General features: G+C 50.5%; 8 protein-coding genes across 8 annotated transcripts; 4 read left to right on the top strand and 4 right to left on the bottom strand.

The window, feature by feature from the left end:
• Window positions 1-81: 81 nt before the first annotated feature.
• On the top strand, window positions 82-1,968 carry PEX2_103010 (uncharacterized protein; the record flags this gene model as incomplete). The annotated part of the gene is made up of 3 exons (XM_016747571.1): window positions 82-1,575; window positions 1,635-1,700; window positions 1,759-1,968. 3 exons carry the CDS (start codon window positions 82-84, stop codon window positions 1,966-1,968), a joined length of 1,770 nt encoding a protein of 589 aa, XP_016593378.1.
• A 633-nt stretch (window positions 1,969-2,601) lies between these two features.
• Window positions 2,602-3,656, bottom strand: PEX2_103000 (putative mitochondrial carrier protein; the record flags this gene model as incomplete). The annotated part of the gene is made up of 2 exons (XM_016747570.1): window positions 2,602-3,533; window positions 3,602-3,656. 2 exons carry the CDS (start codon window positions 3,654-3,656, stop codon window positions 2,602-2,604), a joined length of 987 nt encoding a protein of 328 aa, XP_016593377.1.
• Window positions 3,657-5,008: 1,352 nt separating this feature from the next.
• Window positions 5,009-5,763, top strand: PEX2_102990 (ceramidase; the record flags this gene model as incomplete). The annotated part of the gene is made up of 2 exons (XM_016747569.1): window positions 5,009-5,520; window positions 5,577-5,763. 2 exons carry the CDS (start codon window positions 5,009-5,011, stop codon window positions 5,761-5,763), a joined length of 699 nt encoding a protein of 232 aa, XP_016593376.1.
• Window positions 5,764-6,300: 537 nt separating this feature from the next.
• PEX2_102980 (putative toxin biosynthesis protein) lies at window positions 6,301-7,852 on the bottom strand (the record flags this gene model as incomplete). The annotated part of the gene is made up of 4 exons (XM_016747568.1): window positions 6,301-7,192; window positions 7,245-7,353; window positions 7,406-7,544; window positions 7,658-7,852. 4 exons carry the CDS (start codon window positions 7,850-7,852, stop codon window positions 6,301-6,303), a joined length of 1,335 nt encoding a protein of 444 aa, XP_016593375.1.
• Window positions 7,853-8,332: 480 nt separating this feature from the next.
• PEX2_102970 (guanine nucleotide exchange factor VPS9) lies at window positions 8,333-10,816 on the bottom strand (the record flags this gene model as incomplete). The annotated part of the gene is made up of 4 exons (XM_016747567.1): window positions 8,333-8,378; window positions 8,446-9,104; window positions 9,156-9,409; window positions 9,472-10,816. The coding sequence occupies 4 exons, from the start codon at window positions 10,814-10,816 to the stop codon at window positions 8,333-8,335; spliced, it is 2,304 nt and encodes a 767-aa protein (XP_016593374.1).
• Window positions 10,817-12,153: 1,337 nt separating this feature from the next.
• PEX2_102960 (asparagine synthase C-terminal domain-containing protein) lies at window positions 12,154-13,215 on the top strand (the record flags this gene model as incomplete). The annotated part of the gene is made up of 1 exon (XM_016747566.1): window positions 12,154-13,215. One exon carries the CDS (start codon window positions 12,154-12,156, stop codon window positions 13,213-13,215), a length of 1,062 nt encoding a protein of 353 aa, XP_016593373.1.
• Window positions 13,216-13,442: 227 nt separating this feature from the next.
• Window positions 13,443-13,646, top strand: PEX2_102950 (uncharacterized protein; the record flags this gene model as incomplete). Its single annotated transcript, XM_016747565.1, has 1 exon — window positions 13,443-13,646. One exon carries the CDS (start codon window positions 13,443-13,445, stop codon window positions 13,644-13,646), a length of 204 nt encoding a protein of 67 aa, XP_016593372.1.
• An 812-nt stretch (window positions 13,647-14,458) lies between these two features.
• cpcA (amino acid starvation-responsive transcription factor GCN4) lies at window positions 14,459-15,915 on the bottom strand (the record flags this gene model as incomplete). The annotated part of the gene is made up of 3 exons (XM_016747564.1): window positions 14,459-15,168; window positions 15,226-15,858; window positions 15,912-15,915. The coding sequence occupies 3 exons, from the start codon at window positions 15,913-15,915 to the stop codon at window positions 14,459-14,461; spliced, it is 1,347 nt and encodes a 448-aa protein (XP_016593371.1).
• Window positions 15,916-16,748: the final 833 nt, after the last annotated feature.

Raw genomic sequence — 16,748 nt, 5'->3', positions numbered from 1 at the left:
CCCCCCCCGCTCAGGCCCCTCTATCAGGGCCCCCAATCTATATTATCAAGTACCCCCCATACTTTTCATAACCCCGCCAAAATGCCTGCACGAGCAATGTATGACAGCGATGACTACTCCTCGCATGACTCGGAGTTCGAGACCGATATCTCCACCCGGCGAACAGGTGTCAGAACCCATGTTCGCGAGCGCTCTCTCTCTCACCACCGCCGCCGCCCGGAAATCGTCTCTCGCGAGTTCCTAGCACCAATCCAGTCCACCCGCATGCACCGGTCGGCCTCGACAGGTGGTAGTCGCCGCCATGTACGCGAGCTACCAACGGCACCAGCCCCACCACCAGCGGTGATGATCTTCAACGAGCAAGGGCTGCAGTCAGAGAGTCGCTCGGAGAACAAGCCCCAATCTCGACGGGTGCACCATCAGTTCAGCGAAAAACGCAGCGAAAAACACAACCATAACCACCGGCACAACCGCTTCGATGATGAAGATGACGAAATCGTCCAGGTGCCGGCCGCCCCGCGCCGCCGTGAGCGCGCCGTCAGCACCGTTGAGCGCAATGCCTCTGCCTCCCCCTTCCAACGTGACCACGAGCTAGCAATGAGGGAGCACATGCTAGAACGCAACGACATTCGACAGGACATGGGTCAGCACATGCTGGAGCGCAACGACATCCGACAGGACTTGGGTCAGCACTTGCTGGAGCGCAATGATCTCCGGCAGGACATGGATATCTGGAAGCATCAGCAGGAGATCGAACGGCTGCAGCGGGAGCTGGAGAAATCTCAAGTGCGCAGCAACAAAGAGCGCGAGAAAATTGTTGTGAATCCGCAACCCAATCCGCATGAATCTCGGCTGCTCAGGGAGGAGCTAGAGTACGAGGACGATATTGCAGAGCGGCTGCATAAGCTGCAGCGGCTCGAGCGCAAGCATCAGTCTGCGGAGGAAGAGCGCAAGGCTGAGGAGCGCTATCAGCTTAAGAGGCTTGCGGCGGAGAAGAGGGCCGCTGCCGAGGAAGACGAGGTTAGACAAAAATTACAGGAGGAGAAGCTGAAGGAAATGGCGCGCACGCAGGAAGAGAAGGGGCAGAGGGAGAGGCTCGTGCGGGAGGAAAAGTGGAAGGAGCTTGCAAGGATGAAGGAGGAGGAAGAGGAGAGGGCGAAGCTTGTGCGAGAGGAGAAGTGGAAAGAGCTTGCCCGGCAGAAGGAAGAAGAGGAGGAGCATGAAAAGCTCGTCCAGGCGATTCGAGATGAGGATATGCGCAAGGCGAGGGAGGCCGAGGAGCAGAGGAAGAAGGAGCTCGCTATGAAGGCTGCTGCGGTTGAAGAGTGGAAGGTTGAGCAGGAGCGGATCAAGCAGAGACAGGCAGAGGAGGCGATACGGAAGGCAACCGAGTTCCGCGATCGCCTTCGCAGCATTGGCTATACTGATGCGGAGATTGATGCTATCATCAATAAGGACAAGAAGAAAGAAGAGAAGAAGGAAGAGAAAAAGGAAGAGAAGAAGAAGGAGGAGAAGAAGGAGGAGAAGAAGAAAGAAGAGAAGGAAGAAAAAGAGCCTAAGCTCACGTGGATTAAGGTATGGAGTCACATTATCCTCTCTATATACTCTAGGGCTTTGAACTGACACCATGCCAGGTCCATCACAAGCACTTGCTACCAGAGACCTTGATCGCTTATGGTCTGCCTTGGGACTGGGATGAGGTAAGAATCATGCGAATCATGCCTTGTTTGTACACAATGAAGACTAACATGTTCATAGCACGACCCCAACTACATCATCATCAAAAAGTGGATAGACGACGACTTCCAAGAACAGCTCTTCGCCCACACTCGACGTCTACGCGAGAACAAGGTCATTGCTCAGACATCCAGCTCGACGACCGAATTGAGAGTCAACGACCGCAAAAAGGACAAAATGTTCCTAATTCGGAAGAAGAGCCCTTCAGGCCGGACGCGCATCTTCAGATGAATGTCTTCTATTCTACGCTGCCTTGATTATGATTGATGCTTGGACAAGATATTTGGATTCACGTATATCTTCTATTTGAACGTTGTTATTGCATTGTTTTCTGAGATCCAGTTTAACTGGACTATTTCTTGTTGAAATTGTGTTATGTTGTGTTGTGTTGTGATTTGTTTCTTTCGTTCTTTTTTTTATATCACAGAGTATGTGATATTACAGTAACGCGATATGAGTTGATGACTTCAATGTTTATTTTATTCTGTTTCCAATTATCTCTCATCTTAACACACCCTGCCCTATGTATCCAGTCCACCATCTCCTGTCTAATTTACGGGTCTGGCGAACATTCGCGGGCAGAAGTGTTTGATAAAGCTAGATTGGGGGATATTCCTAGTGTAAGTGGAATGGTTGAGGCCAGGGATTATATGATAGGCGATATGTGCAGATGCAATACAATATACATGTCAGGCCTCAGCCCTGTGTAAAAACCTCCCATTGAGTTAATCTCAATGCAGGTATGCACGTATGGGCACGGACCCAGATGCGAGCTAGAGCGGGGGTGGAACGAACTATAATACAGAAAGTGGAATGAGTATGATGTGAGGGAGAGTGATAGCCAAGGGCAGGTAGAATGCAAGCCTAGAGGCCAATCTGGGAATTAGTCTCCCACCGCCTCTCAGCGCGCAGGATAAGCTCCTCATAGACAGTCCATGCCAGCGCGGAGCTAATGGCCTTGCGAGCCATGCGGATACCAAGTCCACCGAAGAGACTGCGCATGCCATCCTCGTGGATCATCAAGCGCGTTGCATGCACCATGTTCCCGTATTTGGCAGGCATCAGCTGCAACCGGGTCTTGACGGCATCAAAAGGATTGGTGATTGCAGTCGCCATTCCGGCGGCCGCTCCACCGGAGACGAAGTGTATTGACGAGGATGAAACAGCAGTTGATGTTTCGCCATTATTAGAGGGCTCTGCGGCCATCAACGCGAACCGTCGCTTCAATTGTTCGTAGAAGAGAACATAGAGACCGGCATAGGGGGCATCACGAGCGGCAGTAGCGCCAAATCCTGCAAAGAGCCCACGCAGCCCTTCGGTGCGGACGATATCCCGGCCTGCGCCTACTAAGCTGCGATATGCGTAGAAGTCTGACTCATACCGGACCTTGATCACGGTCACGGGCATCATTACGAAGCCTGCGGCGACTCTTGCGACAGCTCCCGTGGCAAGATTGGCTGTGTTGGAGAGTTTGGGGAGGACGGAGGATGATCTAGCGCCTATTACTGGGTTGGCTAGGGCCATTGGGTTGGATTGCGCAACGGCTTGGCGCAATGCGTTGAGACTGGTGAAGTATAGTGCCGACCCGAAGCCGGTTCGGAGGGCTGAAGGGAGTGTACCACGCCATAATCCCCGAATTGGGTTCGGAGAGGATATGATCGCCTTCAAAGTTGGAAGGAGGGATGCTCCCTGGGATTGTTGGACTCGAGTTTTGAGGAGGTCCGCGGGTTGGAGAAGAATGGAGGAGGTAAGACCAGAGCAAAGGCCAGCAGCAAAGTGGAAGGGTGTTTTTGAGGCTGGAGCAATGAGAAGATCATGATTAGCAATGAAGTGAAAATGATTGGGGCTTGGACAGAAAGCATACTTGTTGAGGTGCTCGTTTTCACCTGCGGCACCGTTAATGTGCTATTGTTCGACATTGCTGGATCAACTCGGAGCGTGACTTCGGCGACAGTGCATATATTTAGTTTGAAGGTAAACGATTCAGATTCAATGCCAGATCGAAGTCCATGGGCGTCGCGTATGCGTAACGGTCAAGAAGGCGTCAAAATTCACCGGATGCGTAAAAAAAACAGAGAAAAGTCCACGGAGACGGTCACAGCCAAATACGGGCGCCGGCTTGCATTCCACCAGGGAGTAAATGAGGGTAAATATAATTGAACAAGATAGAGAGCAATTGCAAGTGCTGACTCTGCCGAGGCCAAGAAAAGACGTTGAAAATCAGTGAAGTCATCACCAGCCATGGCTATCGATAAGCCACACCGCTTGGGATTTTGCATGTTGATTTTATAGCATTGTACAAGATACAAGATATACAGAGTAGAAGAATAGAAGTTTACTATTAAAATCCAATTAATAGCTAATAGTATTCCAAATTCAACTACATAGTGTATCTATCGTATGACCACCATACCATCCTTCACGCGGCTCTTTGACCTTGAGACTGTGTACTTTGTACTCCGTATACTCTGTACGATGTAGATCATTTACAGTCAAAGCATACGCACCTAGTTTTATATGTCAAATGCAAACAGGCGCATAAATCTAGAGTATAAATAGAAGTAGATATCTAAATAGAAACATAAAATATGTCAATATGTCAATAAACAGCCCAGAAGAAAAGAAACAAACTGCATCCGGCACCTCGCGGAGTGCACGGACCAACCAGCCCCGTGGGTAATCGACGTCATGTGGTTTTTGTTTCTGTTTTCCTTTTCTCTTGGAATTTAGAGACACCCTTATAGAGCTTACAGAGCTTACAGAGTTAACATCCTCTCTTTACCTTGGTGTACAGCAGAATGCCTTGGTCTTTACCCTTCTTTCCGTATCCGCCCGCAAAGGACGGATACTGGGAGCCTGTTACCTCCACCTTGAACTGGTGCGAAGAGGTGTGTATCCCCGCAGAGGAGGGCAGCGTACAGGAGCAAGAACCCCGCTAATATATCACCTTGTCCAGGACTATTATGCTACCGAGTATTCTGCGGAGATTGTCAACACACTCACAAATTTAATGTTCATGTGGCTTGGAGTTCAGGGCATACGGAGCTGCCGTCGCAATGGACATGACCAAATCTTTATAGTCGCCCTGATTGGCTACCTGGTAGTCGGAACAGGAAGCTTCCTGTTTCACTCGACCCTCAAATGCAAGTGTCCCTATACCCCCTCCCAAGCCCAAAATGTAACCGCGGCGGACATTCACCAACAATGCCTGGAACAATATACGAGTGATTGCAAGAACAATGCTGACCGGTGAACCCCCACAACAGACCCCATGCAACTAGTGGATGAACTATCGATGATCTATACCACTTGCCTTATGGCCTACGCCTCATTCTCGTACTCCCGGTCCACCACCGTGCGAGTCTGCCTCGGACTTTCGCTCACAGGTCTTGCTGTATTCATCACCCTGTACTACCACTACCTCCAGGACCCAGTCTTCCACCAGAACGCCTATGCACTCCTGACTACCGTCGTTGTCCTACGCAGCATGCACACTATGGAAGTGACACTCCGACCCAAATGGCGCCACTCGACGGAGGAGGATCGCCTAGCGCGCCAGAAGAAGGGACTCCCCGTTCCGACGAAGGAGCGCCAACACTACGAGAACGTGCGCGACGAGAAGACCCTCAAGACCATGTGGTTCATGGTGATATATGGACTGAGCATGTTTTTGGGAGGTTTCTCCATCTGGGGCTTGGACAACGTGTTCTGCTCTGAGATCCGTCGGGCACGCCACTCTGTTGGTCTTCCATGGGGTCTCTTTTTGGAAGGGCATGGCTGGTGGTATGTGTCTAACCTTATGGATTACTCTTGGACTGTTTGCTAATTCTTACTTGTAGGCATATCATGACTGGCATCGGTGCCTATCTCTATATCACATGGGGAATCTGGCTCCGCCATTGCCTCAACAACCGACAAGAGGAATACCACCTACGCTGGGCGCACTTCTGGCATATCCCCGAAGTGATCCGCACCTCGGGTGGACCATCCGAGAACGGGGTATCCCGAGCCAAGAAGTCAACGTAAAACAGCCGTCTAGACATTCTCTCTCTCCCAGTTGGTTCATTACTCGCACCTATCGTTGTTTGTGGGTGGCGATATACCACCCTCTTGCAAATGTGGCACCCAACATAACATGAAATAGACACCACGCTCCTTCCTGTCTGTCTTTTGCCGCAAGACTCGGAGCAGATCACTGTTTTTTATTCCCTCTTGTGTTGCTTTTGCATAGCTTCCACGAACACAATCCGTCCCGGAGACGGATCTTTTGGCTTTGAACCATAGATATACCATAGCTTTTTTTTTCTCTTTCTTTTTGCCTGGGGGCGCGCGGGGTCGTTGCTATAGATGGGAGTCAGGCTTGCGAACTATTATGATCGTTGATTCGGCGTACTTATTCATAGGGTCTGAAAGCAATAGAAAAACATCCAGACGGTGCAGAATTGAACATTCTATATTCACACGTGCTATAATAACTCGAAAATCAGGCTATGTTTGGTTTATACCCAACGCTCCCGGGGGAAAAAAGCAAGTCTAAAACCAGACAGTTATACGAACTACCGCTTACAACTTCGACTCCCCATTCTGCGCCGGCTTATTTGGACTTCGCGCCGGCGCAGGAACATTCTTCAACCACTCCGCATCAACAGTAACCTTCTCAATCTTAGACTTCTGACCCCAAGCCGCACGGAAACTCTCCTCCTCGGCACGCCAGCGATGGATCTCCGGCACAAGCCAAGAAACCGCCGCATCAGCACATTCATTCACAGCCTCTTGAGCAAGGAGATGACCAAAGTCCTCGAGGAAGACATCACGCACACGGCCCGCAGCAACGCCGCCACTGCCTCCCACCGCAGTGCCAGTGTTAGCGAGCTTATCAGCGCGCATGGAGGGGATACACATATCCGACTTTCCAGCGAATATATACAGCACGCTAGGGCGCAGAAATGGGAGCTGGGAAAAGATGCGAGCTGGCTCTGGGCGGTAGAAGGGGTAACTGTGTTCGTGGGTTGCATCTAGATCTGGGTGTGTTACGCGGTTGACGGGCTTGGTGCTGTTCGGGATGTTTGTGTAGTTCGGCCGCGAGAAGGTGAACACTTCTTGGTGCAGTGGGGTTCGGAGTGTTACTGGGGGCCCGGTGGTTTTGTCTATCGGGGTCTTGGGATCTAGTGGGTGGATTGCTGTTGGTAGGTCGCGCAGACCGTGCTCGATCCAGCGGGATAGCACTCGTGGGTCCCAGGCTTGGTAGAAGGGACTGCGACGGAAGCCTTCTGCGGCGGCTTGGCGGGAGGGCCAAATATCGCGTCTGTGGGTGGAAAGTTGGGTTGTTTTGGCGATCGCGCGCTTGTTTATTTGGAGGCTGAGGCCGTCTAGTTGGGTGGTTTGGCGTTGGATCACTGGGTCTAGGAGGACTAGAGTGTGGATGAGACGGGGGTGCATTAGACATAGTTGTGCTCTGAGGGGGTATATTAGCTAGCTGCTTGAATGTTCTTGTTATAGAGACTTACAGATGGGCGCCTCCCATGCTATGCCCTATGCCAACAATAGGCCGGGGCATCTCAGCTCGCTTGACATTGACAAGGTGGAGGAGATCTCGGGGATGGTCGAACCAGCTAGCTGTAGCGAAGTTAGTATCACAATCGCTTCTCAAGACCTTCATATCACATACGATCATTTCCGAGGGAATGTTCATTGATCACGCTGCTCTGGCCTTCTTGCGCCACATCGGCCATCCAGATACTGCGGATGCGCATTCCATTCTGCTTAGATCGAGCGTGGATTTCCTCCCAAAGGGGCTCATATAGTTCCTGCAAGAAATGATCAGTACATCGCTGATTATATGCTTCCAAGACCATCGTAATACGCGCAGCTCCAAAAGCGGGTCTGGCGGCTCTGGACCTCGGCACTTTGTATCTCATACCTTGGGGAAGCCATTGGCGTGGGCAGCAAGAATAGTAATATCGCCTGGTTGCGGATTGGGATTGTCCAGTGGGATATATTGTTTCACGGCCAAATGTAAGGGCTCTTCTTGGTCCGTGGCCGTGGCTCCAGGATACTCCCTGATGTGCTGAGTGGGCACGACATGCTCAACGATGCGGAAAGGGGATGATGACATGGTGTCCGATATTGCTCTTAGAGAAAGAAGAGATCACTTTATCTATTCCAGCTCGGAATTATTATAAGACATAAGGAGAATGAGGGCAGTAGAATTCCGAGAGACGACCGCGGTTTTGCGGGGAAAACGAGCCGAGGATCTTTGGGGTTGGAGGGCATTCGCCTATGTTCAACTGCCGATGACCATCCTTTGCATAACAGATTATACTTAATGGCATATCAATATGTAAATTCAATCAAATGGGATATTCTCGCAGCAATAATTGATAGTTCTATTTAGTTCGGACGCAATGTGGTGTAACCACCAACGCTATACCCTGCCTTCTGCCAAGCGAAAGAGGCTATAAGTTATCTTTTCATACAACAATACACCTCTAGGTTTAATTTGATTTCAAGTCAAAGGAGAGAGACAGCATTGCCGCTTGGACTGTTCCTGACATAATATTCCCGAACAAGCAAAGATGCTACATTATTCTATATACTATTCTGCACTGAGAGCAAGACAAGCATCAACAGCGAGACCAACCCTGCGAAGAACAGTTAGTCAAGACCCAATAGAACATTCAAACTTCTGCAAGGATATAAAGTACTCACCTCCCCTCTTTCATCTTAACCACGTCATCAATAAGCTCACGATCTAGGTTGGGAAACATGTTCGAAAGTGTCTCGACAACATTCTTATGTTCAGCACGTTGGATACGGCGTGCCTCCGCATCCTCCGCACTAGCCTGGCGTGCGGCGGCGTCCTGAGCGTCGAGTACGCGGGTTAGATTCTTCTTCGCGGAGGTTCCGCTACCATGGGCAGAGTGGGCGCGCTCATCGCCTGAGCGGCGGGTATCCTCGCTGCTTGCGCGAGGAGGCTGGTAGACGTTCGGGGTAAGACGGGGCGGAGCAACACCAGGTTGAGGAGTGGGGACAGGCTGGGGGCGTTCTTGAGAAGCGACAGAACCTGAGTCTGGGTCGTCGGAGAAGATTCGGCCGATGGTGGAGAGGGGTTTTTGGATTGTGCGTAGTAGTCCTGCGACTGGAGCGGAAGCGTCGTCGTCGCTGGATTGGGTAGTTTCTTTGCGGCTGGGTCCGGCCTGGGGCTGAATTGTAGGGGATTGGGTGGAGGGCTTTTCTTCAAAGGTTTCGGATTCCCGGTTTTGTTCTGCCATAGCAGACACAGCGGCTTCAACGTTACGTTCGAAGTCCTCATCGCTGACGGTTAGACTTGTGCGGTCGAGGGTCTCGATGAACTGGATGGCTCCAGACTAAAAGAGGTCAGCTTTTGATATCTAGGACAGGACGGAGGTCAAACATACCAACGATGAGATGTAATAACCTGCTTCGCCGCCAAGTTTATCCTGGTTTCGGAATCGAAGAATGTATTGAATGTTAGAAATAAGATGGTCGGGATTTGCATGCAAAACCACATAGATCAGGAGGGGGATAAAGGAGTCGGCGGATGTGTCGGCCTTCTTGGAATTCTTTAATAGACCAAAGATGACTTTGCAGCAGTTTAAAATGCAAATGACCTTATCTCGGGGAGCGCGGTAGCCATTGATTTTTGATATTTCTGTCAAGCAAAGTTAGAATCTTAAAACCTTAGAAGACCCCAAGATAGCCCACAATACATACCTTGCTGTGCCAGATTCAAGAAACGGCGTCCACCGCCGCTCACAGTCGGGATGTCCAGATGTGATTCGTTGACCCAGCCGTAAATGCGAATCTTCTGGGCCAGAATATCGTCTCGCTCAATGTCCTCCTGGTGCTGGCCACGTCGCCACGGCCCATGGAGCCTCTCTAACTCTCTCCGTCGGCTCCGACTTGCACTTCTAGGTATCGTTGGCGGAGCTGGAATGGCTGGAGCGAAAGTCTGCGAATACAAGCGATTCATAACAAGTTTCTCCATGCCTTCTTTGGCATTATCGAATTCGCTATCCGATACATCTCGCCAGATCTCGCACATGGCCATCTTATTTGTGATAAATGTCAGGAAATCGCTGATGATCTTGACTTGCTCGTGAACCATCCATTGCTTTTTGCCAAACTCCGTGAGGAACGACCGTAGAAATTTGGCTACAGGGTCAGCGGTGCGGTGACGAAGCTGTTCTAGGAAGCGGTGGAAATCGAATGGTTGATCAGACTCTGGTTCCGGCAGTGGTAGGACCGTCGAGGTGGACGCTCGCCGATTTTCTACCGGCGGTTCGGGCTTGTGAGGATGTTGGGATACAGGCTGCTTCACCGGGGATGTAGCGACCGGCGAACCCGCGGGCTCGGTGGAAGGCGCAGGGTCTAAACTGGATTTGCGTGGCGGGAAGTATGTTGGACCACCTCGGAACTTCTCAGCAAGCTCGAGCCGCGGAGACATGATCTCTTTCTGGTCGGTGCTTCGCGCGGGGTCCTGGAATTGTCCCATAATACTTTGAATCTCCGGCTGGGAGGCATTATCGTCCTTGGGTGCTTCAACCTGAGCACCTTGTTTAGAGTCCGGGTCACTATCACTAGGGACATCTGGGAGCTCTTTCTCGGGGCTGGGGGTCCAGGTTGTGTCGATGGGTGGCAGTGTTGGGGCCGTGGTGGTGGAGCTTGCGATGAGGTTGAGATAGACATCGTCCTTCTGGGGCGGAGGGGGAGGAGGAGTATTTGCGCTGGATGATGGATTAGGCGTTGTGTTTCCTGAGACTGACAGTCCTTCCATCTGCCCCGCAAGAAGTTGTTGCTCGGCCTGTGATGGTTGGGCAGCTATCGTCAGGTCCATCGCGGCGGTCGCGGCGGGATCGGAGATAGCAGCCACATCGTGTGGCTCTGTTCTGTCTTGTGCACTCATTTGGACTGTTTGACTGCTATCTGGTTTCGTGAGATCGTCCTGTGTTTGAGCTAGGAGATCGGTTGGGGCGGCCGGCGTCTCGGTGTGTTCATGGATATGGGGGACGTCTCTCGTCTCTGGACCCGGAGAGGACGGGGATTCTGTGGCCGACATAAGCTATATTAACATATGCTCCCGGGCAGAAATTATAGGTTCAGGGGGGTCATAAAGGCTCCGAGTATGCTCATGCGGCTCTCTCATGTTGATATACGGATCATCATTCAACCGAGGTAGTCCGCTGCCCTATTTAGCCCTGGAGGCTACATCAACTTATGGAGGATTTCTTTCTCTCATTCGAGGAGACTAAATTTACAGGCAGAAGTATCAATGAAAACAACATTATGGACTTACCAACAAGCAACAAATATCTATTTAGTTCCTAGTACCTATATGTAGTTCAACAATGTTCAACCTTTGTACCTTCAGAGGTACCTCCATGATGCCGTTCACTTTTCACTGAATTGAAATTCAAACTCAGTATAAAGAGACAAATATCATCTGACAAGAATCCATCTATCATTTTGACACCTTCCAATCTGTGAATGCATCTGCTGGTGACAGCCGACCTCATGAATGCCCAGGTCATGGATCTATAGACATGACTAATGCATTAATGCCTCAGGCACTAATATATCCAAAAAAAGCTACCAAGCTAATCATCTCAGAATAAACAACACTCCCACCCTGTTCCTCCACCATGTGTGGCATTTTCTTTTCGTTGAGCTCATCAAAGCCAACACTATCAACACAGGAGACATGCACTCTGCTCCAAAAGCGAGGACCAGACAGCTACAAAACGCATACAGCGCAAAAGGACATCAACGCACAGGATGGAGAGTCACCGCCCCTTTCCTATTATCTCACCTTCACATCCACAGTGCTTTCACTGAGAGGTGACCATGTGTACATGCAGCCACTTGTAGACCCCACAACCCAGTCCGTGCTCTGCTGGAACGGAGAAGCCTGGAAGATTGCTGGGGAGCGCGTCGAAGGCAATGATACCGAACGCGTTTTCAACTTATTTCTACAGGCAGTGGACGGTGATCAGAATAGTTCTGTTGAAAGAATGTCTGAAGCTATTGCAAGTCTCTCTGGGCCATTTGCATTTGTCTTCTATGATGCGGTCAACTCAAGGCTCTTCTACAGTAGAGATTGTCTTGGGAGGCGATCTCTCTTAGAGGGGTTTGATGAAAATGGGAATTTGAGGATTTGCAGCATATGTGACAGCGCTTCGGTGGATTGCTTTAAAGAAGTAGGCACTGAGGGCGTTTGTACGATTGACCTAGCTCGCTATCAAGATCCCTCTTTATCTCCCAGAGAGTTGTGCCAAATCAAGATCTTGCCATGGAGCTCTGCTGCTTCGCCGCCAGCTGATCACATTGTATGTCCTTCATATTTTCCTGCCGAGAGCAGCAACTGACAAGAGACCAAAGAGAAAATCAATTCCACCAATGAACACATCACTGCCAACAGAGCAGCCTCCTGCACTGACAACAGACTCAGTATTCGTCAAGGAGCTTGAGTCAAAACTGCGCCAATCACTCGAATTGAGAATTCAGAACATTCCCGAGCCTCCAGGCTACATTGCAGGGGAGACCGCCAAAACAGCCGTTCTCTTCTCCGGCGGTTTAGACTGCACACTTCTCGCCAGACTCTCTCACGACATTCTCCCCCTCGACGAACCAATCGATCTCCTCAACGTAGCATTCGAAAATCCCCGAGTAGCAGCAGCCGCAAAAGCCAATCAACAAAAATCCCCCTCCTCCTCATCACCACCCCTCTCAATATACGAAAACTGTCCAGACCGGATAACCGGCCGGTCCGCTCACATCGAGCTCCAAGCAACCTGTCCAGGCCGCACATGGCGCTTCATCGCCATCGACATCCCGTACACAGAAACACTCGCACACAGAGACCAAGTCAAGCGCCTGATGAGACCCCATAACACCGAAATGGACATCTCAATCGCATGCGCCTTGTACTTCGCATCCCGCGGCCAAGGCACAGCACAAACAAACCCCTCAGCCCAACTCCCAAGCCCAGATACTCCTCCATCACCCCTCTACACGACCACCTCCCGCGTCCTCCTCTCCGGCCTGGGTGCCGACGAGCTCTTCGCCGGCTACGGCCGACACGGCGTCGCCTTCAACCGCGGCGGATTCAAAAACCTAATTGCCGAGATCGACCTCGATGTTAGTCGGCTCGGTTCGCGCAATCTCGGCCGGGACGACCGAGTCCTCTCCCACTGGGGCCGCGAGACGCGGTTCCCATTCCTGGACGAGGAATTCGTGGCTTGGGTGCTGCGGGCTCCTGTGTGGGAGAAGTGCGGGTTCGGGCTTCCAGAGATCGAAGCTACAGCCGGTATTGATTCTGAGAAGTTAGCGCTGCGACTTGTTGCTCTGCGGCTGGGTTTGGTGAAGGTTTCTCGTGAGAAGAAGAGGGCTATTCAATTTGGCGCGAGGACGGCTAAGATGGAGACGGGGAGGTCGAGGGGTACGGATGCTTTGAGCTGAGATGGACGTGTGGCGGATGGATTTCTGCTACATGTTTGTTTTGGCTCTTTCGAGGTGCTTTGGTTGCACGCATATCCCCATACATCTTCCTACTTCCTACTTCCTACACATCCATCCATCCATCTACTCTTTCTTTTTGTCCATTATAGATTCCTCCTTTTTCCTTTCGTTTGTCTGCTCCATTCCACCACCACCACCACCACCACCACCAGCTATGATGACAGAACATGGAAACAGATACTTCCGAAACCTCCACCTCGCCCAACAACCCAGCCTTCCTTCATTTCAATACACTCAACCTCCACAAACGCACCTATCCGTCTCAAATTCAACCCCTGCACATCAGAACCCCAAACGCCCCATCTCTCCTAGTGTCTCCCACCCTCTTTCGTTCATCCATAGAGCAACAGCAGTCCTCGGACGGCGTGTAGCTCGTGCTGAAAGGAAGCGGGCGAGGTGCGGAGGAATGGAGTGCTGTTTGGCTTTCTGGTACAGGGAGGGAATTTGGGGAGTTGGGTTGCGAGCGTGGATGGTATTAGATGGAGGGTGGTTGGGGGGATCAAGGTGTGTTTATGAGGCATTTTAAAAGGCAAGTCTGAGCTGGGTTAGATTATACACTTTCATTTTCACACTAAGGGATATGAATATGCAGATAGATCATTGGGATACTTATGTACTTGGTGAGAATGATATCTGTGAGGTAAGGAGATTGGTACTGAGGGCCACGAGTCCAGAATGTAACACATAATCTTTTATAAGTAGATAATATAGCCTACTAGAGCACGATTTACAAGTAGTAATAAAAGATAGAGTAAGAAAATTGTTTCAAACAAAAGCAAAATACCACAATTAAGATAGCCACGAGTCAATCCCACAAAGGGAGACGATCAGAACCGGCCGAAAAAAATAAACAAAAACTAGGTAATCTTAAACAGCAGAGTTGAGAAACCAAAGTGAGAAACACAAATCAGAAGGAAAAAGAAATTGAATGAGGAACTTGTCTCAAAACTTTTAGGAGAATCAGACGAGACGAACCAAATCGCGGTCATCAGATCTCGGTGAGACATCAGGGCTAGGCTTTACCCATCACCCGCGCCTACCACAATACCCACAGAGGGTTGATGGGAAACCAAAACAAACACAAAAACACAAACAAGACTGAATGTCCAATCGTTACAATCGTCAGAATCACCAAGGCCAATGTCTCAAAATTAGGAATGACCAAGATGGGATGAAATCACCATTACTGGTAGGTGTTTTGAATCTGGAGCTGAGCCTTAAGCTTGGCAATCTCCGCGTCGCGCTCGGCGATGATCTTTTGAAGATCCTCAATGCGGCGCTCAGAAGTGTACTGGCGTTCCATCTTCTTAGCACGCGACTTACGCGCGGCCTCGGTGTTACGAGCACGCTTGGCAGCGATAGGATCATTGGGATCGAACTCCACGGGCGACAGGTTCTTGCGCGAGCGCGCGTTGACACCTGCGACGCTGGAGTGCTTGACTGTCCCTGAGGCAGGAACAGGCGACGATGCCACCGATCGCTTCGAGCGAGGAGAGGCGGGAGACATGGGAATTGACAGGGCTGGCTTCTTCTGTTCGGTAGGGAAGGCAGCTGCGACATCCAAGGTAGCGAGATCAAAGGCATTGAGTTGATCTGACGAGTGATCAAAGAGAGAGGGCCATTCTTCGTGGCCGGCAATATCCATGTCGGTGAACATGGGCGAGGTGTTCTGGCTGAAGTTGCCAGGCGACTCGAACGAGGGAGTGCTCAAGTCGGTGAAGGTGCCAGAAGGAGGAACAGACGCATCCATCATGAGATCCCTGGGCGAGATAGTGCCCGGGGGACCTTCAGGGGAGAAGTCATTGACCAGACCAAGATCGTTGAACGAGAGAGGCGAAGCCATGTTAGCAGGGAAGTCGGCAGAGGGAAGACCGAAAAGATCAACCTCGTGAGCTGGAGTGGGGTTAGCAATATATTCACTAGGATATAGTGAGGTGTATGATAAATTACCTTCCATGAAGTTAGGAGTGGACATGACACGTCTATATGTTTGCGTGTTGTTTGTGTGGTTTTGTTGACCGTTGAAAAGTGGGATGGGAGGGCGGTTGGTGTTTGGAGAATTGGAAGGCACAGAAGCCGTGTTGGAACGGTTGTGCGTGTACGTGGGACGAGACCAATAAGAGGGGGACCGGGCAAGCTGGGTCACTCTGGGATCTTGAACAGGTGAGCCAGAGAACTGCTGCTGTAGATGACGGTGCAACTGCAGACTGAAGGAGTGTCGTCGAGGGTTATTCTGCGCCAGGAATGGCTGAAGTGCAGAAGGTCTATGGGTAGTGTTCACGGGCACACGCAAGCGGGGCTGCGGGTGTGGTGTTGCTGATGGATAGAGCACAAAGTCCTCGAGTGCACTGTTGTTGTTGCTGTTGTTGTTCTGATTGGAAGCCAAGGGCTGTGATGGTGGGGGTGAGGGAAGCCATGGTTGCTGGTGGTAATCCGTGGTGAACGACGTAAAGTCGGTCGGGGTAAAGTTGTTGGGAGAACTCGAGCTACGCGATGCGATGCTGAAGTTCAGAGGTCCAAAAGGAGACTCTGAAGGGGGAAGAGAGGAGATAATAGGGTTGGTTCCGGTTGAAGAAATGATGTCTGTCTCAGTTGAGATAGACTGGGTATTGAAAGACGGGGAGCTTATTGGGCACCCATTTTGGCGATAGTGAAGTTGAGTATAGTTTTGGTCTGATAGCAATATGGCGGTTTATGTGAATATAAGGGGTATGTGTGTGTGTAAGAAAAGCAGGTATAAAGAGGGAAGAAAAAATCAGGCAAACGGGGAGGGGGAACTCAGGCACTTCTTAAGGGCTGTGTGCCCTGGTGCTGACCAATCGGCACTCCGGAGCCGCACGGGGCTTACTCTTGAAAGTCACGGGGTGTGAGTCACAGTGTGATCCGTGGTTCTGATTGGTTACATTGGACAAGGCATCCATCCTGTCCACAGTACATGGGGTGATACCCGCAGATTCGCTTGCATTTACCTACATAGTCCAAGTATCTTTTTACTATCTTTCAAGTACCTGTCTCCACGTTCCTCTCCGATTCTTTACAAATTGACCAATCATCGATCATTTTCCTATCCCTCCGGAATACCCAGGCATCCTACATTTTTTGAGTTTTTTTATTTTTTCTTTTATTGATTTGCTTTTTCTTCATTAATTTTTCTTGTTTCCCCAAATATTTTCAAACTCACACATTTCCAACGTACCAACATTGAATCTTTATGGTCTAAGGAAATCAATTCCATCCAAGAACCAAAAACCACAATTCCAGCTACCACCCCACTACCAGCGTAGAGACTCGGGGAGGTACAGCCGTTCTCCATGAGGATAACAGGGAAATGCAAAGGATCCACCGATCTTTTCCCAATTGTGTCCCCGTGGTGGGCTGAGTCCAGGGCCAATGTCCTATGAGATGCTGACGTTTCCTTAGTCCTGCTGAAGGGCGTGAAATTGACTTTGGGACGTTTATCCTATCTGGTCTGA

Source organism: Penicillium expansum (assembly GCF_000769745.1).
Source record: "Penicillium expansum strain MD-8 chromosome Unknown contig361, whole genome shotgun sequence".
In the NCBI taxonomy this organism is placed as follows: Eukaryota; Fungi; Ascomycota; class Eurotiomycetes; order Eurotiales; family Aspergillaceae; genus Penicillium; species Penicillium expansum.
The sequence above is the reverse complement of the archived record's forward strand: the minus strand, read 5'-3'. Positions and strand labels throughout refer to the sequence as shown.